We start from the raw sequence: 25177 nt of genomic DNA on the forward strand, positions 1-25177 counted from the left end.
AGTTCCTAAAAAAATTAGAGAATTATCCTATGACCCAGCAATTCCCCTTCTATGTGTATGTATACATACATATATGTGTGTGTATATGTATACATATATGTGTATGTATATATTTATATATACATACACACACCCCAAAGAACTGAAAATAGGAACTCAACAGATAGTTGTACACCAATGTTCATAATGACACTATTCACCATAGCCAAAAGGTAGAAACAACTGAAGTATCTATCAACAAACGAATAGATTTAAAAAATGCAGTATACACACATACAATGGAATAGTATTCAGCCATAAAAAGGGATACAATTCTGATACATATTATAACACAGATGAACCTTGAAAACATTATGCTCAGTGAAATAAGCCAAACAAAAAAACCCAAATATTGTATGACTTCACTTAGTTAAGTATCTAGGCAAATTCGCAGAGACTTAAAGTAGAATAAAGGTTACCAGGGGCAGAAAGGATGAAGAAATGGGGAGTTATTGCTTAATGGGTACAGAGTTTCTGTTTGAGATGATGAAAAAGTTCTTGAAATAGTAGTGATGGTTACACAACACTGTGAGTGTACTTAATACACTTAGAAATGATTACAATGGTAAAGTTTACATTTATTTACCACAACTGAGAAAAAAAACAAATTTTTTTGGTCCCAACAGTAAAGCTGAAGAAGGCCCAATTACCAAGCCTACCAAGCAAATGGAAATGGTGTCAAAAGAACTGCAGGTCAACTTTCACCACTGGCTGATAGAAACAAAACTGTTTCTAAAGAGGAACATCTACAGGAAATTATGTAGTCTGATGGTTAAAAGGTTCTGTAATTTAGTGACATGAACTGCACAAAAATAAGCAATAATCAAATGGAACCAACTTTGAAGGGCCTAGGTATGACATGCAGGGATTATACGGCTCAGAGTTACAGGAGGTGATAAAGGAGGCTTTTCATGAACCTGCAACAAGCTTCTTCAGATTAGAAAAAGGGGTGGTTTTCATTTGGCAGAGTCCAGGTGCATGCCCCTAAGTGGCTGGAGTGGCGGCCATCAGAGAAAAAATAAACGCATCTATGCTGGGCACAGGGACATCGGTGTGGTGCCTAAATGGTCTGACAGCCCACTGAAGGGAAAAGTCTATGATTCCTGTAGGGCCCACAGAGCTACAATAATTTAAGCACTAATTAATTTAAAACTAACAGAAAATTAACAGACAGAAAAACAATTCCCTGGCAGAGAAATAATGGAGAAGGAAATCAGTACAGCTTTATAGAGACATTGCTTCAGTTCAGTTCAGTCCAGTACAGTCGCTCAGTTGTGTCTGACTCTTTGTGACCCCATGAACTGCAGCAGGCCAGGCCTCCCTGTCCATCACCAACTCCTGGAGTTTACCCAAACTCATGTCCATTGAGTTGGTGATGCCATCCAACCATCTCATCCTCTGTCATCCTCTTCTCTTCCTGCCCCCAATCCCTTCCAGCATCAGGGTCTTTTCCACTGAGTCAGCTCTTCTTATCAGGTGGCCACAGTATTAGAGTTTCAGCTTCAACATCAGTTCTTCCAATGAACACCCAGGACTGATCTCCCTTAGGATGGACTGGTTGGATCTCCTTGCAATCCAAGGAACTCTCAAGAGTCTTCTCCAACACCACACTTCAAAAGCATCAATTCTTCGACGCTCAGCTTTCTTTACAGTCCAACTCTCAGATCCAAACATGACTACTGGAAAAACCATAGCCTTGATTAGACAGATCTTTGTTGGCAAAGTAATTTCTCTGCTTTTGAATATGCTATCTAGGTTGGTCATAACTTTCCTTCCAAGGAGCAAGTGTCTTTTAATTTCATGGCTTCAGTCACCATCTGCAGTGATTTTGGAGCCCCAAAAAATAAAGTCAGCCACTGCTTCCCCCATCTATTTGCCATCAAGTGATGTGACTGGATGCCATGATCTTAGTTTTCTGAATGTTGAGCTTTAAGCTTACTTTTTCATTCTCCTCTTTCACTTTCATCAAGAGGCTCTTTAGTTCTTCTTCACTTTCTGCCATAAGGGTGGTGTCATCTGCATATCTGAGGTTATTGATATTTCTCCCAGGAATCTTGATTCCAGCTTGTGCTTCTTCCAGCCTAGCATTTCTCATGATGTACTCTGCATATAAGTTAAATAAGCAGGGTGACAATATACAGCCTTGACGTACTCCTTTTCCTATTTGAAACCAGTCTGTTGTTTCATGTCCAGTTCTCACTTTTGCTTCCTGACCTGCATACAGGTTTCTCAAGAGGCAGGTCAGGTGGTCTGGTATTTCCATCTCTTTCAGAATTTTCCACAGTTGATTGTGATCCACACAGTCAAAGGCTTTGGCATAGTCAAATAAAGCAGAAATAGATGTTTTTCTCGAACTCTCTTGCTTTTTTGATGATCCAGCAGATGTTGGCAATTTGATCTCTGGTTCCTCTGCCTTTTCTAAAACCAGCTTGAACATCTGGAAGTTCACGGTTCATGTATAGCTGAAGCCTGGTTTGGAGAATTTTGAGCATTACTTTACTAGTGTGTGCTGCTGCTGCTGCTAAGTCACTTCAGTCGTGTCCGACTCTGTGCAGCCCCATAGACGGCAGCCCACCAGGCTCCCCCGTCCCTGGGATTTACCAGGCAAGAACATTGGAGTGGGTTGCCATTTCCTTCTCCAATGCATGAAAGTGAAAAGTGAAAGGGAAGTCACTCAGTCGTGTCCGATTATTAGTGACCCCATGGACTGCAGCCTACAAGGCTCCTCCATCCATGGGATTTTCCAGGCAAGATTACTGGAGTGGGGTGCCATTGCCTTCTCCGTACTAGTGTGTTAGATGAGTGCAATTGTGTGGTAGTTTGAGCATTCTTTGGTATTGCCTTTCTTTGGGAATGGGATGAAAACTGACCTTTTCCAGTCCTGTGACCACTGCTGAGTTTTCCAACAGACACTGGTTATAATGTAGTGAACGTTTTATATATAAATTATACTAGTTACTATCAATGCTACTATAACTTCGCACCACACCCAAAACATAGGTCAAGTTTTGCTAATCTAATCAAGGCTGGGCCTCTCATTGGTGCCTATCTAAACTTCAGTTAACTGCAAGATGTCAAGTCAACGTGTTCTAATAGATTTCCAAAGAGACTCTCTTTCAAATCCACTTGCTGTAATTTCCTAGTTCTAGGGAGTTCAAAAAAGATTGGGGTTTAAAAAAAGGTTAAAGGATCATGAATTAAGACCCAGCTAGTGGGTCTTGGAGAGTATGGCAACTCTAAAATTATGCTCCATTATTTGAGGACAGAGTAGAGAATGTCCATGAAGAGATGGTCCTTATTATTACTAGAGCTCCTGTGTGCCAGATAAGTACCTAACACACAAAGTTCTCTCCTCGTATCAGCTCCTCAAGGGACACATTTTTCAGAAGATGAAATTCAGAGTCAGAGAAGTTAAATCATTTGCTTATAGTCACACAACCAATAATGGTATGATGTGACTCTGAAGCCCATATATTTTCCAATCTTCCACTCTATTACTGGAGGTAAGGGGAACACAACACTATACTGACACAAGAGCAGTTCAGAGCTTTAAGCCCAAGTAGTCAAGAGGCACTTTTGGAGCCTCTCCAAAACACACTTCAAACTTAAAACATGTTTCAGACTGAAAGCAAGTCTGTGGAACAGCAGCAAGCACACGATGAGGACAGAGCAGAAGTTAGTCGTAAACTTCTAATAGTGACCAGCTCAAATGCAAACAGTCTTTTACAAGAATATTCTGGAATGGTATATGTCTTTCCCCACAAAAGTTGTTTTTGTTTTAATAGTCACTTAATAATAGTTATAGTTCAATTTGGGGCTTCCCGTGTGGTACTAGTGGTAAAGAACATGTCTGCCAATGCAAGAGACCTAAGCAATGTGGATTCGAACCCTGAGTTGGGAAGATCCCCTGAAGGAGGGCATGGCAACCCACTCCAGCACTGTTGCCTGGAAAATCCCAAGGACAGAGGAACCTGGTGGGCTACAGTCCATGGGTCACAGTCGGATGTGACGGAAGCACCTTGCGCACATGCATGCACATAGTTCAGTTTATGTGCCAAAATACAAATTAATATAAAAGGAAATTCTAGAATTGAAACGTGCATTTACAAGGCATTTGGGTAGAAGATAAATAATTAACAGCAAAAGAAAAGAAGACTAGAAACCCGGGGAGACCTGCTTGACATAAAAGATTGCCCTTCTCTGTTTGGGTCTCTAAAAATGGGAAACGCTGAACTAATGGCATGCTTATCTGCTCACCTGTGCTACCTTTTATTCCCTCAAAATCCAGGTGCCAAGAACATTTATTTTAAAAATGTTATGCTTGAATAATTACTTCAAGTTTATAGGTAGAAACAGAGTAAAACCTGCTTAATTTGAAGTTTAGAGTTTAAAAAAACTAAAGGTTAAGTGACACCTCATTTTAAGTGGAGGAAACTAGACCACTCAACAAGTTTGCTACTTCAAACAAAAAGACTGTGAATTATGTTGATTACTTGTCAGTGGGGAAGAAGAGGTCAGGAAAGGTTGCTTTGTTTGTAATCTCTCACTTTTTAGACAAATTGATCAGAGTAGCTCAAAGAATGTTTCATCCTGAACTGCTCTGAGGCTCTTTGTGGACCTGAGAACCACATCTTATTATTTCTCCAATTGGCATTTGACTTATTATAAGCCTAAATATCCTAAGACAACTAGAATCACTAGATTTTTACTGAAGACCAAATCTTTTATTAAAAGATATATATAACAAATAAAAATCTCTAGAAAGAAGAATTCTAGATTTAAGATATGGGCTGTATCTACATATCTCCAAAGTTTCAAACACTTGGATATTATCAATATGCTATTTAAACTCTTTAGTATTCAAAATTATGTTTTAGCCACATGATTAAGTTTGGTTAAAGTATCAATCAAATTAATGAAAGCCTCACCAAAATACTTTATACAAAATTCCAACTAGTGCATTCAAGTAAGGTGTTTGTGGGCTCAGCTTTATGTTGACGCCAACAGAAACGATAACCTTGTGAGGAGGAAAGACCAACATATGCAGATCAGAAAAAACCAAAACATTAAAATTAAAATATTAAACATTAAAATTTTGTTAATGCCACTAATATTTGTCCTATTATAGGCACACGAGTCAAATACCAACTGATAAGGAAAAGTGATATGAGCAATCCATCAGGTATTCTATTTATTAAACAATAATCAGTTTATAACTTGACATATGTTAAATTTATTTTGAGTCAGAGTACTATATTCTTCAATTCAGCCAAAAAAGCTGAGTTAAGATTTTCAAACTTGAAAGTTACTTTGTCATTGGCAATACAGATTTTTCAAGTCAGATTTGTTCCAGAAAACAAAGTCTGAAGTAGGAAAATAAGTTTAACAACCTCTGATTTGTGGGTCTGGCATAAAAGAGCAATATGAGGGATCCTTACAGTGATAGAAATATTCTGTACTGTGACTATAGTAATGTCAATATCCTGGTTGTGATACTGCACCAGTGGGGGAAATTCTGTATTATTCTGTATTATTTTACAACATCATGTGATTCGACAGTTATCTCAAAATAGAAAGTTCAGTTTAAAATGCTAATGATAAACATTAGGAAAATATTAACTCCAATTAAAAGCATTCATTTCACATCATGGGGGAAAAATCAGTAGAAGATGGAAGTAATATATATGTATCACTAAAAAGCTACAATAAAGAATGACCCTGTAGTTTTGGCAGGACAGCCATACAGTTCAATAGAAGGGAGTTGAGAGATAGACCCAAAATTCTATTTACATTCATATTCTGGAAGGGGCAAAATTACAAGGATAGAACACAGATAGCTGGTTGCCTGAGTCTAGAAGATGGAGGCAAAGGATGACTGCAAAGAAGCACAAATGCCACTGCAGGGGGCAGAGGTCGATCCATGATCTGGGGAACTAAGATCAGTGTGATCAGTAACAAGAGGCACAAAGAAATACTACAAATGTTTTATATCTTACTGGGATGGGTTACACAACTATGCATCAAAAGTCAGAACTATACACTAAAAAGGATAAATTTTATCAGAAGAAAGTAATGTACCTTGAAAGTGAAAGTCTCTCAGACCTGTCCAACTCTTTTCGACCCCATGGACTATACAGTTCATGAAATTCTCCAGGCCTGAATACTAGAGTGGGTAGCCTTTTCCTTCTCCAAGGGATCTTTCCCCACCAAGGGATCGAACCCAGGTCTCCCGCACAGCAGGTGGATTCTTTACCAGCTGAGCCACAAGGGAAGCCCAATGTACCTTAATTAAAATTAATTAGTTTACTACTTAGGATAAAGCCCTATCTGAATATAACTTATTCAGTTTATTCTTTAACATAAAAGAAAAATATTTATTGCTCTTCTTAAAACAATATATATGAAAATGGGTAATTGAAGTAGGTCTATTTGTTAGATCTCACTGAAGTATATAGATGGGTCCTAAGATACTTAAGATACCCAGAGAGTTCTTTATAATACAAAAAGGGAGTAACAAATCCTTTTCTAGAATTTTTTCCATTTCAACATCACAAAAATTCATCTTAAAATCCCTATTTTTCATAGAAAGAAGTTCAAGATAGCCAAATTAAATAAAATCTGATGACTTCTGTGTATAAAAATACAGTGCAAAAAAAAACTACAAGAATTTGCAAAGAGATTTTTATATAACAAGTTAAGATGACAAAATTTTACTTTTACTCCCTGCATTCTCAGATTCTTTGAGCTAGAAGCTCAAACTAAATACTCTGAATATTTTTTGTTATCCTTATGATGGTCAATAAGCATTTTTAATATGATAACAATGAAATCAACATGCTGAATCACTTACTAAGAAATAGATAAAAATACAAACACATCTTTATAAAGATAGAAGGTAAACATCAGCCCATCTAGTGTTAATCACAGGAAATTATAATGAAGCACTAAATTAATTTGGCATTACAGTACCTTTTATTCAAAATACAAAGTCAAGCAGGCCTTAGGAAGGAAGCATCACTACCAACAAAGCTCATGCAGGTGATGGAATTCCAGTTGAGCAATTTCAAATCTAAAAGATGCTGTGAAAGTGGTGCACTCAATATGCCAGAAAATTTGGAAAACTCAGCATTGGCCATAGGACTAGAAAAGATCAGTTTCCATTCCAATCCCAAAGAAAGGCTTTGCAGAGTACATCAAGGCTTTGTTTGGCAAAGTACATCTGAGAAACACTGGGCTGGATGAAGGACAAGCTGGAATCAAAACTGCCGGGAGAAATATCAATAACTTCACATATGCAGATGACACCACCCTTATGGCAGAAAGCGAAGAACTAGGGAGACTCTTGATGAAAACAAAAAGCCCAGATGTACTCTGCACATAAATTAAATAAGCAGGGTGATAATATGCAGCCTTGATGTACTCCTTTCCTGATTTGGAACCAGTCTGTTGTTCCATGTCCAGTTCTAACTTTTGCTTCTTGACCTGCATACAGATTTCTTAAGAGGCAAGTCAGGTGGTCTGGTATTCCCATCTCTTTCAGAATATCCAGAGTTTGCTGTGGTCCACATGGTCAAAGGCTTTGGCATACTCAATGAAGCAGAAGTAGATGTTTTTCTGGAACTCTCTTGCTTTTTTGATGATCCAGCAGATGTTGGTAATTTGATCTCTGGTTCCTCTGCCTTTTCGAAAACCAGCTTGAACATCTGGAAGTTCATGGTTCACACACTGTTGACGCCTGGCTTGGAGAATTTTGAGCATTACTTTACTAGCGTGTGAGGTGAGTGCAATCGTGCGGTAGTTCGAGCATTCTTTGGCTTTGCCTTTCTTTGGGACTGGAATAAAAACTGACCTTTTCCAGTCCTGTGGCCACTGCTGAGCTTTCCAAATTTGCTGGCATATTGAGGGCAGCACTTTCACAGCATCATCTTTTAGAATTTGAAATAGCTCAACTGGAATTTCATCATCTTCACTAGCTTTGTTCAATTATTTCTCAATAAAACTGGGAAAAAGGGGCATAAGAAGTCTTATTTGGCTAGTGAATATATCACTAACATTCAAATAGAATGAATAAAACATACTGTAATGCCGGTGAGGATGCAGGTTAGGAAGCAACAGTGAGAACTGGACATGGAACAACAGACTAGTTCCAAATAGGAAAAGGAGTATGTCAAGGCTATATATTGTCACCCTGCTTATTTAAATTATACGCAGAGTACATTATGAGAAATGCTGGGCTTTAAGAAGAACAAGCTGGAATCAAGATTGCTGGGAGAAATATCAATAACCTCAGATATGCAGATGACACGACCCTTACAGCAGAAAGCAAAGAACTAAAGAGCCTCTTGATGAAAGTGAAAAGAGGAGACTGAAAAAGTTGGCTTAAAGCTCAACATTCAGAAAACGAAGATTATGGTATCTGGTCCCATCACTTCATGGCAAATAGATGGGGAAACAGTGGAAACAATGATAGTCTTCATTTTCTTGGGCTCCAAAATCACTGCAGATGGTGACGGCAGCCATTAAAAGACACTTGCTCCTTGGAAGAAAAGTTGTAACCAACATAGATAGCATATTCAAAAGCAGAGACATTACTTTGTCAACAAAGATCCGTCTAGTCAAAGCTACGGTTCTTCCAGTAGTCATGTATGGATGTGAGACTTGGAGTATAAAGAAAGCTGAGTGCCGAAGAATTGATGCCTTTGAACTGTGGTGTTGGAGAAGACTTTTCAGAGTCCCTTGGACTGCAAGGAGATCCAACCAGTCCATTCTAAAGGAAATCAGTCCTAAACATTCACTGGAAGGACTGATGTTGAAGCTGAAACTCCAATACTTTGGCCACCTCATGTGAAGAACTGACTCATTTGAAAAGACCCTGAGGCTGCGAAAGATTGAAGGCGAGAGAAAGAGATGACAGAGGATCAGATGGTTGGATAGCATCACTGACTCAATGGACATGAGTTGGAGTGAACTCCGGGAGTTGGCAATGGACAGAGAGGCCTGGTGTGCTGCAATCCATCGGGTCACAAAGAGTCAGACAGAACTGAGCGACTGAACTGAACTGGATTGACCTGTATCACCATATAAGCTTAAAGCATACAGCATGCTGGTTTGATGTACATATATAGTGAAATGATTACCACAATAGGTTCAGCTAACATTCAGCATCTCATATAACATCCAGTGTTTCATAAGTGACCAAAAAAAAAGAAAATTTGTCTTGTGATGAGAATTCTTGGATTTACTTTTAACAACTTTCCTGTATATCATAGAGCAGTGTTAACTATAGTCATCATGTTGTACATTACATTCCTAGTACTTATTTATCTTATAACTGGAAGTATGTACCTTCTGACTGTTGTTTAGTTCCTAAGTCCTGTCTGACTCTTTGTGACCCCATGGACTGTAACCCACCAGGCTCATCTGTCCATAGGATTTCCCAGGCAAGAATACTGAAGAGAGTTACCAGTTCTTTCTTTAGGGGATTTTCCTGACCCAGGGGCCAAGCCCACATCTCCTGCATCTCCTGCATTGGCAGGCGGATTCTTTATCACTGAGCTACCAGGGAAGCCCACCTTTTGACTACCATTCCTTCATTCTCCTTCCCTCTATGTCCTCATAATGCATTTATCTTATTCAGTTCTTCATTAGTCACTCATATGTATTTTGCTTATCTCTGCCCTAAAAATTCTACTCCTACTACCAACAGGCTATATAATGCTGAGAGAACAGTAAGTACTAATGCTTTTCTGACACTTGATTAACCACTTGCCTCTAACACAGTGATTTTCATAGAATTGAATCCAAGTGACTAAAACAAAAAATGACTCAAAATTATTCCATCAAGTTTTACTTTCTTTACAGCACTCATTAGTATCTGAAATTATCCTGATTTGTTTTTCTCTCTCTCTTGCACTTGAATGTAAGTCATTAGTCCTTGTCTTATTCACTACCCTCTTCCCAATACCTACAACAAAACTGAGCATGCAATGTTCAATAAATGAATTACAAAAAATTTGGCTCTGTATAATACTAAATCAGAATATTCCCTACCACCTCTAAGAAAAAGTCATACACTGTTGTATTTTTCATCCCTTGAAACTGTGCCAAAAGACAGAAAAACAATACATAAATAAAAATTCTATTTTCCTGCATGTTTGCAGTCACTTTCACCTTTTGTTGCCACTTAAAAGCATTCTTCCATCTGCAAGCAAAATATCTGAAGAGAAGAAAGCTTATATAGCCAGAATGCAGAAGTAAAATCATTAAGGCACCTTAATAAGCACAATCGTTAAAAATATAAACAGAAGAACCTGTTTAAATGCAGGAGCTTTTTTCATTTTGAATCAATGATCATAAGACAGTGTTAATTTTCAGACATTCAACAATATGGGTCAGTCTTAAGAGTAAATGATCAAAAGCTTAATCTAACCACATCATATACAATCCTATGTTGCTTCACACTTTGACAGAATTACAAAATGCTTAAGTAAAGTGAAAAGTAAATAGTAATCAATAAGTACATTCAAGTTATAATCTTTCAACCCTGCTTAAGGGCTCTCTTTTAGTATTTTTTCACATTCATTCCTCCTACAGAGGAGAACTGCCTGGGCTTGATAACATCATTGCTTGTGACCGTAGGCAAGTTTCAGTTAGTTAACCTCTGTGCATGAACTCCTCAACTGTAAAATGAGCAAATGGGCACCTATCACATGTGGCTGCTGTGGGAATTAAATAAGATAGTCTAAGTTAAAAGATTAGAACACTGCCTGGCATACAGTAAGTTCTCAAAAGCCTAGTGGTATTGCCATCATCTCCCTAAAATGTCATATAGTGAACTCTGAAGAACAGTGACTATGATGTAAGAAAATTAGTGACTGGCTACAAGAAAAGATGAGTCATCACAGCTGGCAGTACTTGTCTCTGACAAGTGCAGGAAGGACCTAACATCTACTGAGTGCTTTATGTGCCAGGCACTATGCTGGGCGCCAAAAAATACTAACCACTGTGACAGACTACTGCAGTTATGGCCCCCATCTCCTTGATCCCCTCGCACATTAACTCTAGATTTGCTCATGTGACTTGCTGGTCTATGACACTAGCAAACATGGAGCAAGCTGAGGCTTGATATGTGCTTGCACACTGCAGCTTTGCCTTCTCTTGCTGCTGGGAACTCTATTCCTACCCTGGGAACAAGTCTGGATTAGTCTCTTGATAAGAGGCCACAAGAAAATATCCACCCTGGGCTGAGGCCCCAGACATGTAGGGCCAGAGTAAGCAATTTAGACAATCTAGCTCCAGATAATAAGAACATTCCAGTCAACTAGGAAACATGAGAATGTTTATTGATTTATGCCACTAAATTTTGCGGGATGGTTTGTTATGCAGCAAAAGCTAACCAAATACAACCTCTATACGAATGGAGACACTGTTTTACAGATGAGGAAAGAAGATTCCCAACACTAGTAACTCAGGTTGGTTCCAAAAGGTTTTTCCACTACATAAAGCCACCTCTTTATGCTATACTCTGAGGTTCCAGATTAAAAGGGGATCTCTGGAAACTTTATTCTAGAACCCTTTTTAAAGCAGTAAGTAATCTTTCCTTTCTACCAGGAATCAGCACACTATGGTCGAAGGGCCAGATTCAACTCACTACCTGTTTTGTGTGGTTTATGAGCCAAGAATGGTTTTTACATTTTAAAATGGCTTAAAATAAAAATAAGAATACTTTGTGACACATGAAAATAATATGAAATTCAAATTTCAGTGTCCATAAATAATTACTAGAATAGAGCCATGCTCACGTATATATTATCTATGGCTGGCTGTGCTGGAGACCATATGGACATCAAAGTCTATCTATTTCCTATCTGGCTCTTTATTTTCAAAAAGGTGTGCCAATATCTGCTCAGAATCACTCTCTTGGCATATGTTTTTAAGTTAAACAAAGGACCTTGCCTGGCCTTTAGTGATGAGTAGACTTTTTTTGTACTTTTATCACCCCTTTTCTGTTCACTGGAGATTATTTTAGCTTATGTCATTTCTCTAAGTTCTCTTTAACTTTTATTTTTGGATAGTCTCTGAATTGGTCTAAGAAAGACAGATAACTTCATTTTCAAAACAGTTATTTGGAACCATTGTGATCTTATATTGGCCAAATGAAACAGACCACATAGGAAGTAGAAGATGATGTAGGAGAGAGATTTTATTCAGAAGGCCTCTAATTTCCCAGACCTGAGCCTGTGTAACAACCACACAGAAATGGACTTCCCTTCTATTCCTAACAGAGATTTCAGGGCAGAAGTAGCTATAGTCTCCTCTCTTTAGTGAGATTTGTCTCTAATATTCTCTGGCCACAGTGAACTAAGAACTTTAGGACTACTACCATTCTACAGACATCGTGCTGCTATCAGTTAAACAAGACATGAACTGAAGTAAACACTGATTTCCTTTTATATAAGAAAAGAGGTGACCTCAATTTACTTGCCATCCCCTATCTTTATCACTTTGTCTTACTATAAGTAAGACTCCCTTGACAGAGATCATAAGCCGTGGTAGAGACTCAGCTGACTCTTGGACTTTGCATTAGCACAAGGGATTAATAAAGAAACTGCCACAGAAGCAACCACCCTTGGAGAAGGGCATGGCAGCCCATTCCAGTATATTTACTTGGAGAATCCCATGGACAGAGGAGCCTGGCAGGCTACAGTCCATAGGGTCATAAAGAGTTGGACACAACTGAAGCAACTTAGCACGCACACATGCACCAACTACCCTCCTCCAATATTTACCAAAGACTTTTGAGAGGCATTAGACAGATGCTCCTAATGGCCAATGCAAATGTGAAGGTCCTTAGAACACTGAAGAAAATGAATACGTCTGTATGATCAGTCCAAACTTAACTGAACTATTTTGTTAAGCATCAGGCAGTTGAGTCCATACAGAAAATTTACAACAGAAGTTTTATATGTTATTTGAATTAAACATGTTTAGAAAGACAAATTCATCTATTTTTGTGACTACTTAATAGGGATTTTTAGGGTATAAAAAGTGTTTCCGAGGATGGCCTCTCAATTTACATTATTATACAAGTAAATAAGAATTCTAAATTTTAACTGTTAAGCTTGCAACAATACAGTAGTCAGGTTGTAAGTCTGCGTCTCTGGTATATACAATAATTTACATCTAAAGAATATGGTTCCATTCTAACTTAGAATTCCAAAGAACGAACAGCTATCCCAAACAGCCTTTTTTCCCCTATTAATAATTATTTATCATCAACATACTAGGGTCATCAGCAATTAAAGACTGAAACATCAATTTGGGGATGTTCCTTAGGACTCTCCTTGCCTAAGAACCAGGAACTTTGATCTTAAAAGGGCAGCCGAGTAAGCTGACCAATAGAAAGCCTTTATCTGAAAGAACTATACTAAACTTAACTAATATATGTTGTTAAAATTTATACACTATGGACTTCCGCGGTGGTCCAGTGGTTAAGACTCTGCACTTCCACTGCAGGGGGTATGGGTTCGATCCCTGGTCAAGGCAGTTGTGTATGCCGCATGGTGTGCCCAATAAAAGTTATACGCTCTATCTCAGTACCTAAAGAAGAAGCCTTCCCCCCTCAATCCTTTCTGCTAATTTTTATTTTTCTCTGTCTTCAAATTTCTAGTCAAAAAACACTTTTCTGAAAACTTCTCCTTGGATTAATCTCACCCGGATCCAGTCACTGATATCCAAGCACATATCGTTTAAAATAAAAATAACTGTATTGTTCCTTACTTATACCATTTATGTTCCTCTTATCTCAATATATTTAGTATTTCCCTTTGTCCCAATATTAATGCATTTTAATTAATGCATTATGATTCACTAATATCATTTAGGTTAGCACAAAAAAGAGCATAAAGATAAAAAGTTTATTTTCTCATTTCCAATTCTAATATATAATAAGGACCTACTTTCTATATTTTCGGTTTATGTGCTAATCTTCTCTTACTTCATTAGACTGAAGTGCTTGAAGCAACCCAGCAATGAGACATAGAAAGCCACAGGGAATACACCTTGATAGCTGAATAGATAAGAGTTCTAGGAACTAGGTGGTTGGTCCCTATTTCATGCCAAAATTGATATCAGTTTGTAAGATTAAAAGGAATTTCATAATCTTCATTTTACAAAGCAGTTCTAAAAACAATATTGAACTATATATAGTCTCTTATGCTTAATTAGAGAACATTTTGAAACGTTAAATCTAAATAGTATGGGGATAGTATTTGGAAAATCTAGCTACAGGGGAAACTCTGGTGCAAATCTAATTCTGCTTTTGTACTGATTTAACCTACGCTGGAGAAAAGGTCTGTCATTAAGTCACAGATTATGTGAAAGAAAATGCAGGTCATTATTTTCAAAGAGCAAATTCACACAAGGTTTAACAAACGAAATAACTTTCTCCACCCTCAGAAAAAGCAATATTCCAATTAAGCTTTTTAAACAGTTTAGCTAGTTCATGCAAAAATCAGCTAGAAACAGTGTGCATGGTTTTCTAATATAAGAAACTATCCAAACCATCACTAACTGAAAAAGTTACTTTAAAAGAAAAAAATTTAGTGTTATATACAAAAAACCTCCCCAAAACTGTGCACTATTTTTTTGGACCATGGTTACCTCTGAAAGGAGCATTTGGGAAATATATTCCAGGCCTTCACCTTTTACTTTTCTCTGCTACATGTGAATTTTTATAGGGAAAAAAAGCAGATTTTTTAAAAATGAGAAAGTTCAGTCTTAATAAGCAGAGTATATTACTTTTTAAAATTTAAAGACCATGTTTTCTTAAAGCAGTTTTAGATTCACAGCAAAACTGAGAAGAAGACACAAAAATCTCCCATACACTCCCTGCCCAACACATGAATAACCTCCTTCTCTTTCAGCACCCCACACCAGAGAAGTAACACTTGCTATAATCAATGCACATTCACTGACCATCATTATCACCTGAGGTTCACAGTTACTAAGTTTCACTCTTGGTGCTGTACAGTCTATGGGTTTGGACAAATATGTCCATTATTATAGCAACATCAATATTTTTACTGCCTCAAACATCCTCCAAGTTCAACCTCTCCATCTCCCTTTCACCCTTCTCAACCCCTGGCAACCACTGATCTTTTTCACATTTTACCTTTTCTAGAAAGTCATATTGTTAGAATCCTACCATATGTATCCTTTTCAGATTGGCTTCACTTAGTAATATGCATTTAAGGTTCATTCATGTCTTTTCATGCTTGAAGGCTCATTTCTTTCTAGCACTGAATTAATATTCCATTGTCTGGATGTACTGCATTTATTTACCCATTCACTGACTAAAGGATATTTTGGTGCTTCCAACTTATGGCAATTATTAATAAAGCTGCTAGAAACAATAATGTGCAGGTTCTATGCAGACATAAGTTTTCAACTCTTTTAGGTAAATACCAACATGAAAATAACCTTTCAGAAGTTCTGAGTCACCCATCAATATCATGAGAATTAAAATGAAAGCATCTAGCACACTGCCATTCTGCAATGTCTTCAAACTTTATCAAAGTATATACTGAGCCAGGTCAGTATATTTTGGAGTTAATGTTTAGTCGATCTCCTCCTTTGTTATAAGGTGCCATTCCTTGCTGCTGTCAGTATATCTACTTTTAGAAGTACCTTCTCACACCTGTTGCTTCACATTTCCTATGAATCTTTCAGCTTCCAGAACATCTTGACTGTGCTTGTAAAATGCCTGAAAACAAGCTGCCCAAAGCCTACTTTAACTAAAAAAAAAAATTACCAAATATAAAATTATAATTGACTCATTTTAAAAAACTCTTTCAAGCTCTATAGGTGTTTCTTTACACTGAATGATGACTCAACAGTCCAAAATGTTTATTTGTTGTGTGATTTCTACCTCCTTTTTCCTAATTTCTCTAGTTCTAGGGTTAGGGACAAAAGATGAGTTTATCATGCAAGAATTTGAGCTCTAGCTCATCATCCTCCTAACCTTTCATTAAACAATGGTTATCAAGGTAGTTAAAAAAGAGATGGTAAAGTTAGTTGAAACTTGGATGTCACTGTGGGGTTTCCTTTCAGAGTTGTAACAGAAATTTGATTCAAAGTTACAGTGTCAGGTGCCTACTGTTTAGCCCCACATCACTACTAGCATGTGCCAACAAACAAAATAAAACAATAAAACTACATGGCTCTCTATAACGTAAAGGGGTGAGATGGTGTGGGAGGGAGGAGGGAGGTTCAAGCGGGAGGGGACATATGTATACTTATGGCTGATTCATGTTGATGTATGACAGAAGCCAACATAATACTGTCAAGAAATTATCCCTCAATTAAAAATAAATAAAAAAACACAACTGCATGGCCACCGATAAACACATTCAAATGCTAACAAGACAATTACAGCAATATTATATTATATTACAGCTATATTATATTAACATAGCTTTTAAAAGTTCACATTCATTATGCCATTTTATCCCATGAGGTCACCCTGTAAGTCAGGGGTCCATTTAACACATGAAAAACAGACTGAAACTTCGAGTTTAAATCACGTGCACAGAACTACACAGCTAGTCACAGACGGCAGAATCCAAAACCAAGGACACAGTGATACAGAAAAAGAAATAATCTGTAAGTCAGGCCTATCTGAATTTAAATCCTACCATTTATGACTTGTAAGATTGGAATGGACAGTCCATGACTCTGTTCTGTACACTGCTTAGTCTCCAGTATCTGGAACCAGTGTAAGTAAATAGCAGGTATCAGTATATATATGCTAAAAAAATTACCCCCCCAAAAATCACTTCTTTGGATCTGTTTCCTCATCTGTAAATGGAAACCATAAGTCCCTGCTTCATATCTGCTGATGTAATGTATATACAAACATCTGGTAGTTATTTAAGAATTCACAGACCTGACTGTTTGGTGGTTTTTTCACAAGACCACTCATCCCTTCACTTCTCCCATAGGCTCCAAGGAAGTAGCAGAAAACATTTCAGCATGACTGGCAGGCAAGCTGGTGATAATGCAGATGGCTGTATAAAGAACTAAACTGGTGTGGTTCAGTAAGGTAGCCTGCTGTTCCCTTTATCTAACACAGAAATGACAAAGGATCTTCTAGAAGAATCTGTCAACTTGATTGCTAATTTCAAAACAGAAAGTTCTGGTGAGGAGGGAAGCACCTAATCTTAAGATGCAAAAAAGAAAGGAGGGAGGAATATCCAACACTAAACAAGACAATAAGAATACTCAAGTGAGGAGATCCAGAGTACCCATACTGAAATAATTCAGCCTAAGAAGGGGCCCATCCACTTCTCTGTAATGTAGCACGTTCTTTCCAGTAAATCTAATTCTAATAGATGAAGAGGTCTTTAGGACTACTGCTAAATTCTGCCAACAGAGATAGAAACAAAAGGTAGATACTTTTGACACAAAAGCTTAAAAGCAAAGGGAAATGATGCTGCAAACGGTACCATCGAGAATATGAAAAGACAACTCACAGAAAGGGAGCAAATATTTGCAAATCACGTATCTGCTAAGGTACTTGTACCCAAAATCACAAAGATCTCTTGGAACTTGGTAATAAAGATAAATAACCCAATATTAAAATGAGCAAAGGACCAGAGTAGACATTTCTCCAAAGAAAATACACAAATGACCAACAAGCACATAAAGTGATGTTCAACATTATCAGCCACTAGGGAAATGCAAATCAAAACTACAAAGAGAAACCACTTCACACCCACTAGGATGGTAAAACAAAACAGATGGACAACGTCCATCTGCAAACAAATGGATAAAGAAGTTGTGGTACATATACACAATGGAATATTACTCAGCTATAAAAAACAACACATTTGAGTCAGTTCTAATGAGGTGGATTAAACTGTAGCCTATTACACAGAATGAAGTAAGTCAGAAAAAGAAACATTAATACAGTATATTAATGCACATATATGGAATTTAGAGAGATGGTAATGACCACCCTATATGCAAGACAGCAAAAGAGACACAGACTTTTCGACTCTGTGGGAGAAGGTGAGGGTGGGATGATTGGAGAGAATAGAACTGAACCATGTATATTACCAGAAGTAAAACAGATGATCAGTGCAAGTTTGAAGGATGAAACAGGGCACTCAAAGCCAGGGCTCTAGAACAACCCAGAGGGATAGGGTGGGGAGGGAAGTGGCAGGGGTGTTCTGGATGCAGAGGACACATGTGCACCTGTGGCTGATTCATGTCGACGTATAGCAAACACCACCACAATACTGTAATTAGCCTCCAATTAAAATAAACTAATGTTTTTAAAAAAAGATTTACAATAATAAATAAATATGTATGGCTTGGTGAGGACGTGGACAAACTGGAACTCTCATACATTGCTAGCAGGAATGTAAAATGATGAAGCTGCTTAAAAAAGTTGGAAGATGCCTTAAATGCTAAAGATAGAGTTACCATATGACCGAACAATTCTACTTCTATGTATATACCCAAGAAAACTGTAAACATATGTCCACACAAAAACTTGTACAGGAATGCTTGTAACAACATTATTTATAATTGTCCAAAAATGGAAATGACTCAAATTTATCTATCCATTGATGAATGGATAAACAAAATGTGATAGAGCCATACAGCAGAATTTATTAATAAAGAGAAATAAAATACTGATACATACTACAACTCAGATGAACCTGAAAAACATGACACTAAGAGAAAGAAATCAAACACAGAAAAGAAAGGTACATACTTTATGATTTCATATACATGAAATATCCTGAATAGACAAATCCATAGGGACCGAAAATAGATTAGTGGTTGCCAGGGGCTGAGGGAAAATGCAGTTGGGAGGGCCTGTTCATTGGTACAGGATTTACCGGGGTGATGAAAATATGCTGGAATTAGATAGCAGAAACAGTCACATAACTAAAACCCACTGGGTGAATTTTACAGTGTGTGAATATTATATCTCAATAAACTTTAAGAGCAAAGGTGGATAAAAATATATGTACTGTGGAAGAAAATTCTCCTAACTTCACACTCTAACTTTCAGAGAGTGGCAAGTGGGAGTAAGAACACAGATATCTCATACTGTGGATCCTATGGATCCCCATGAAGATAGTGCCTGCTATTTCTCAGCCTCTGAGAGAAATCCACTGAATTCTCCAAATAAGCCTCCTAAGGATAAGCCTCAAGACACAATTAGGTACAAAGGCCACAGGAGCCTGCAGTTAAAGTCAACAGAGACACTGAGGAAACAATGTAACGCTTCTCTCATCACTGAAGCTAGGTTTGCACTAGCCTACCCAGAGGACACCAGAACCTTACCACTAGCATCATCACCTCAAAACTGAATTCAAACGCTTTCTGGGTGGCTCACTGGTGAAGAATCCTCCTGCCAATGCAGGAGACATGGGCACAAGTAACAAATACATGTTGTTGTTCAGGCACCAAGTCATGTCCAACTCTTTGCGACCCAATGGACTGCAGCATACCAGGCTTCTCCCCTAAATTTCATGGAGTTTGTCCAAGTTCATGCCCATAACAAATAGATGGGGGTGGTACAATTCCAACCAAAGGAAATTTAGTCAAGTTTAATATATATTAAAGTTATTTAAACTGAAATTTAAGTGAAAAAGATAAGGGTGTATGCAGAAAATAGTACCTAAGGTTGCAGAAATCTCAAGTCAGGCTTGAAGCTTAATTATAATATAAAGTAATAGAAAAACTAGCCAATAATAGAAGAAAAATACTAACTTCCATATAAGACTTGTGGGCCAACAGCAGCATTATTCCCCCAGTAAAATGCCACTATATTCTATTTATACAGCAATTCAAATCCCCCGCCCCCCGCCATCGCTCCAGCCTCGCTCTCATTTTAGCCTCACGAAAACCTGAAAAGATGTCATTGTCCAGCAAGGTCAGTCTGACTCCAAAGCCTAAACCTTCAGTATCACACAATTCTGCTTCCTATAAAACTAAAAAATTATACTTTTTCTCAAACTATAAACAAACATCAAAGACAAAGATATTTTATTAAAACCAAGTGGTGAATGTATATTTATAGAATTTTTATTCATTATTCCTTAATTCTACTAGTATTCCTTATACATATTTTTAAAGTCCTTTTAACTTTACATTTACTGAATATTAGAAACAAAGCAAAAAATGAAACAAAAATATTTGCAACAAAGTGACAAAGTTTAATATGCCTCATATTTAACAGCCCTCTCAGAAATCTACTATTCATAGACAAACCAAAAGAAAAATGAGCGAAGGACCTGAAAAGCATATTAAACACTGAGATATCATCAAATCTGGCAAAGATGAAAAGACCAAAATAACCAGTGTTAACGTGAAGAAACCCAGGCCTAGCCTCTACAGGCACTCTGGACCTGGTTGCTCCTGAATCACCTCATTCATATGTTTTTTAATATCCCACAAGTTGGCATGTTTGTCTCTCCCTTAACTGAACTCTTAAAGGACATCTTAATGCTTTCTACATCCCCAATAACTGGCGTCTACCCTCTAAGTGATACTCATGAATCACCTAAGCAGTATGTGCATGAAAGACAAAATCAGAGCAATCAGAAATATCTACGCCTGAGATGACAGTGAAGAAGGCTAGACTCTGACAGTATTACTTCCCGAGGCCTCTGCATCTTATCATCCACCCAGCTGCTAAAGGCAAAAAGTAAAGATTGAGTCATCAATGATTTCTCCTTTCACACGCAGATTAAGAACAGCCAATATGTATTATGAAAATAAAGCCTTAAATTACTCAGAAAAATATCAATTTCTTATACTTTACCATTTAAAAGATTCTTAAGGCAGAAGAAGTGTGTTTCTGATGAATAATCAACAAAATTGTGACTCTCAGATTTCCCATTTCTACAATGTATCCTAGTTTACTACTGTGATTAAAGCAATAACTACCTGAACCTAAAGATAGTTGGTATAACTAAAAAAAGCTATGCAAAAAACACTAAACAACTATATTCCTAGATGTAAGCCATATTTAACCTAGTGTTAAAGATTAATGTATCGCAATGATTTATAAGTTAAAAAACACTATTGGCATAAGTCAAATAAAATAATGACTATAAGGAGAAAAAAATTGCCCTCATCTCCAAATAGGCCCTTTTCGTAATACAGATTGGTATGTTCTTGGTGGGATTACTGGTGACATACCAATCTTTCCTCTTGAAAATAAAGATATGTTTTTTACTAAATGTCAGGAGACAAATGAAAAATGCTTCAATATTTACCACTTTTCACTTCTACAGTTAAAAAAAGAACTTGTTCAGTAATTCACCAAAATCAAATTCAAACATAAATATCTTTTGGCTTTTTAACATTCATACAGAGTAGCATTTAACAAGTGAAATGGATTATATGGAAGATATTATTCTGAAATTACACATAAATTCATGATGATTCTCCAAAATAAAATAATAAAGAACATAATTATTGACATATAATTAAGAACATATATAATAAGTTTTGGCTGCTGAAGTTTAAAATTCAAAAAGAAATTTGCATTCAGATTAACAAAGGGGAAAAAAGGCATCCCAAAAGACTCACTGCCTCAAAAGAGGATATAAAAAGTTTTAATGCAAATAGATTACTATAATAAGTATCAGTGACTAGCCAATCATAAATTCTTAACATTTCAGAAAAGCAGGTAATTTTTAACTTACTGCCACAGATAAACTCATTTTAAATTTCATATATGAAAAATCCACTTTTTTCTGGGTAAAGGAGAAGAGAACTTAGCAAAAATTCTCATCTTATCAAAAATGTAGTCCTCATCTTATCAAGAACTACTAAAACCCAGCAAGAAATATAGGCATATTTAATACATAATATAATGACAACATAGTAGATACATTTATCTAAGATCTTTTTACTGGTAAAAAAGAGATGAAACTCTGATATAATAGAACACACAGTAAATGAAAAAGAGAAGGAAAATGGTTTATAAAGTAATAAACCAATCTTCAAGATATTTTGAGTGAAACAAGGTATAAAATTCAGTATGTTACCTTTCGCGTTGAAAGCAGCACGAGACTGTGTGTGTGTATGCGTGTGTGTACACGCTTTTGGTGGTCTACACCAAATCAGCTTTGGAGAAATACATATGAAACTGTTAAAACAAGGGTTATTTGAGGGGAGGAAAACATGGTAGCCAGAAAGTAGTAAAAGGTAAGCTTTTCCTCATTTCATCTGCTTGTGTATCTGAGCAATGGGAATGTATGTATATCAAAAGAAAAAATTAAAAGTACTTTACCTTGCACCATTGTTCCTAATGACTTCCACAGTTTCTTCAACAAAATATCGATCCTTGATGTACGCAAAAATATCATCACAAATTTCATGTAAGCGTGAACGATGGGTGAGGTTGGTCAAGTATAAAACTGGAACAATTAGTGGTTCTGGAAAGCTCTGAAGATTCTGTCTCGCTTTTCTTTCTGACTCAAGTGCTTCCTGATAGGTGAGTCCAGGTCTGCCCGTCACAGCACAGCTCCACACAAGACTGTTGCACAGAATGGTTCGCTCAAAAAAGTCACTGATTCAAAAACAAAAACAAAAATGCATTTCCTATCATTTCACAAGTTTTATATTAAAAGCTGACAAAGGATTGAGACTTTATTGCAAAATATTATACAGAATCATACAACTCATACAAAAATTATACATTAATACAAACATAAGAAAAAGTATATTTAAACTAGACATTTATAGTTTTCAATTTAAAGGTACATTCAGCCAAAATTGGACTGTGATTTCTATCAGTTTTGAAACTGAGTGAAACAAAATAAACTCAGCCTTTCTTTTTCCTTCTAATTTTTAAGCTTTCTGTTCCAAAGCAGTCGAACATTGAATTCAAGCACTTGACTATGAATTTTGAAAGGGTTTAACATAATAGTGAAAAACTGGGAAATCTACGCATCTAACAATAAGAGAAAAATTAAATAAATTATAGTACTTCATACAATGAAAACTCACAGTCATTAAACAGTATGAGAGTTCTTAAATAATGTAAACAGAAAAGACAACTTTCCAGTTTGCTTCCATCCTATATTTTTTTCAGAGTAAAAGCTTACCAAGACAACTAATGGTTCCCAAGAGAAAAAGTAGGTGGGACAAATTGGGAGATTGGGATGGACATATACACACTACTATATATAAAATAGATAACTAACAAGGATCTACTGAATAGCATGGGAATTCTACTCAATACTCTGTAACAACCTATTATAGGAAAAGAATCTAAAGTAGATATACATACATGTATAACTGAGTCACTCTGCTGCAAACCTGAAACTAATACAACACTGTAAATCAACTATACTCCCCAAAAAATGTAATAAGTAAATATATAAAAAGAGCTTATCAAAACAATATATAGAATATGGTCCACCTGTGTTAAAATAAAAAAAAGAAAGATGGAAGGAAAGTAGAGAAATGACTTAAAGCATAAAATATTCCTGGAGTTATCATACTAAATATATTATATGTTATATTAATACAAAAATCAAGGTAACAGCTACAGAATGGGGATGGGATTAAGGGACTGTTCTACTCAGTGTTTTTCTACACTGCTGGGATCTCTTACTATGGCACTGACTTCTCTTTAAAACTTTAATTCGGTCATTTTTAAAATGCAAGAGATCTAGTATAGAGATAGACTTCTAACGTATATTAAGTAGAAAAAACTCAATCACTGAATGATATAATTCCACATGCATTAATATAATAGCAAAAATGTGCAAAGGTTTGCATTTATACAAATACCATAAACAGATGTTCCCTATGGAGAAAGGAGGAACTGGGAAGGAAGAAAAGAAAATTTGTTATTCTAAATATTTCCATATTGTTTGAATTTTTAAAAGTATTTAGTTGATTGCTCGAGGTCTTGGTTGCAACACATGGGATCTTTGATCCTTGTTAAGGCATGCAGGATCTTTACTTGTGGCATGTGGGATCTAGTTCCTTGACCAGGAACTGAACCCGTGCCCCTTGCAATGGAGAGTGTGGAGTCTCAGCCACTCAACCACCAGGAAAGTCCCTATTTGAATTTTTATGATAAGTATTCATGCTTTTGAACTGTGGTGTTGGAGAAGACTATGGAGAGTCCCTTGGACTGTAAGGAGATCCAACCAGTCCATTCTGAAGGAGATCAGCCCTGGGTGTTCTTTGGAAGGAATGATGCTAAAGCTGAAACTCCAGTACTTTGGCCACCTCATGCGAAGAGTTGACTCATTGGAAAAGACTCTGATGCTGGGAGGGATTGGGGGCAGGAGGAGAAGGGGACAACAGAGGATGAGATGGCTGGATGGCATCACCAACTTGATGGACGTGAGTCTGAGTGAACTCCAGGAGATAGTGATGTACAGGGACGCCTGGCATGCTACAATTCATGGGGTCGCAAAGAGTTGAACATGACTGAGCGACTGAACTGAACTGATTTATGTTTTTGTTAACAAAAATACTTTTAAATGGAAAAGGTTAGAAATATGCAAAAAAGATGAACAATAGTTGCCTCTAAGTGGCAGGATTTGGGTAAATATTTTGCCCTCTTCTATATTTTGGTCTCCTTTTCAGCAATTATGTGTAACCAACATAACTCACAATTCTCTAACTTTTTCTCCTTCCTGAGATTCACCTTTCTTTCTACTGTCATTCTAAAAATTGTTAAAAACTATTACATGTGTATTTCCTCATTAGTATATCTGTATGGGTTACCCTTACAGTAGGGTCTGATTTCCAAAGAAGATTTGGAGTAATTCCATTAAGATAGTTTCATTTGTATATTTGTAGTCTATAAGAACAACAAAAAATAAAACCTATAGAAGTAAAGAGAAACTAATCATACCTTAACATAAATGAGATCTACAGAGATAATACATATAAGCCCAGTTATATGACTGTGCCTGCATGCTAAGTCATTTCAGTTGTGTCTGACTCTTTTGAGACCCTGTGGACTGTAGCCTGCCAGGCTCCTCTGTCCATGGGATTCTCCAAGCAAGAATATTAGAGTGGTTTGCCATGCCCTCCCACTAGGGGATCTTCCTGATCCAGGGACTGAACCCACGTTTCTCGG

The 25177-nt window shown here is 36.9% G+C and overlaps 1 protein-coding gene across 3 annotated transcripts in view; it reads right to left on the bottom strand.

The window, feature by feature from the left end:
• Positions 1–25177, bottom strand: part of BAZ1A (bromodomain adjacent to zinc finger domain 1A) — an 88970-nt gene that overhangs the window by 53887 nt on the left and 9906 nt on the right. For all 3 annotated transcript variants that reach the window (XR_009597101.1, XM_042235681.2, XM_015102005.4), the window contains exon 3: positions 22361–22639. Coding sequence is in view for 2 of the 3 variants with exons in the window: in XM_042235681.2 (XP_042091615.1) it covers positions 22361–22639 (279 nt within the window). In the remaining variant the exon portion in view is untranslated. The remainder of the gene's footprint in view (positions 1–22360; positions 22640–25177) is intronic.

Source organism: Ovis aries, chromosome 18 (assembly GCF_016772045.2).
Source record: "Ovis aries strain OAR_USU_Benz2616 breed Rambouillet chromosome 18, ARS-UI_Ramb_v3.0, whole genome shotgun sequence".
Classification (NCBI taxonomy): domain Eukaryota; kingdom Metazoa; phylum Chordata; class Mammalia; order Artiodactyla; family Bovidae; genus Ovis; species Ovis aries.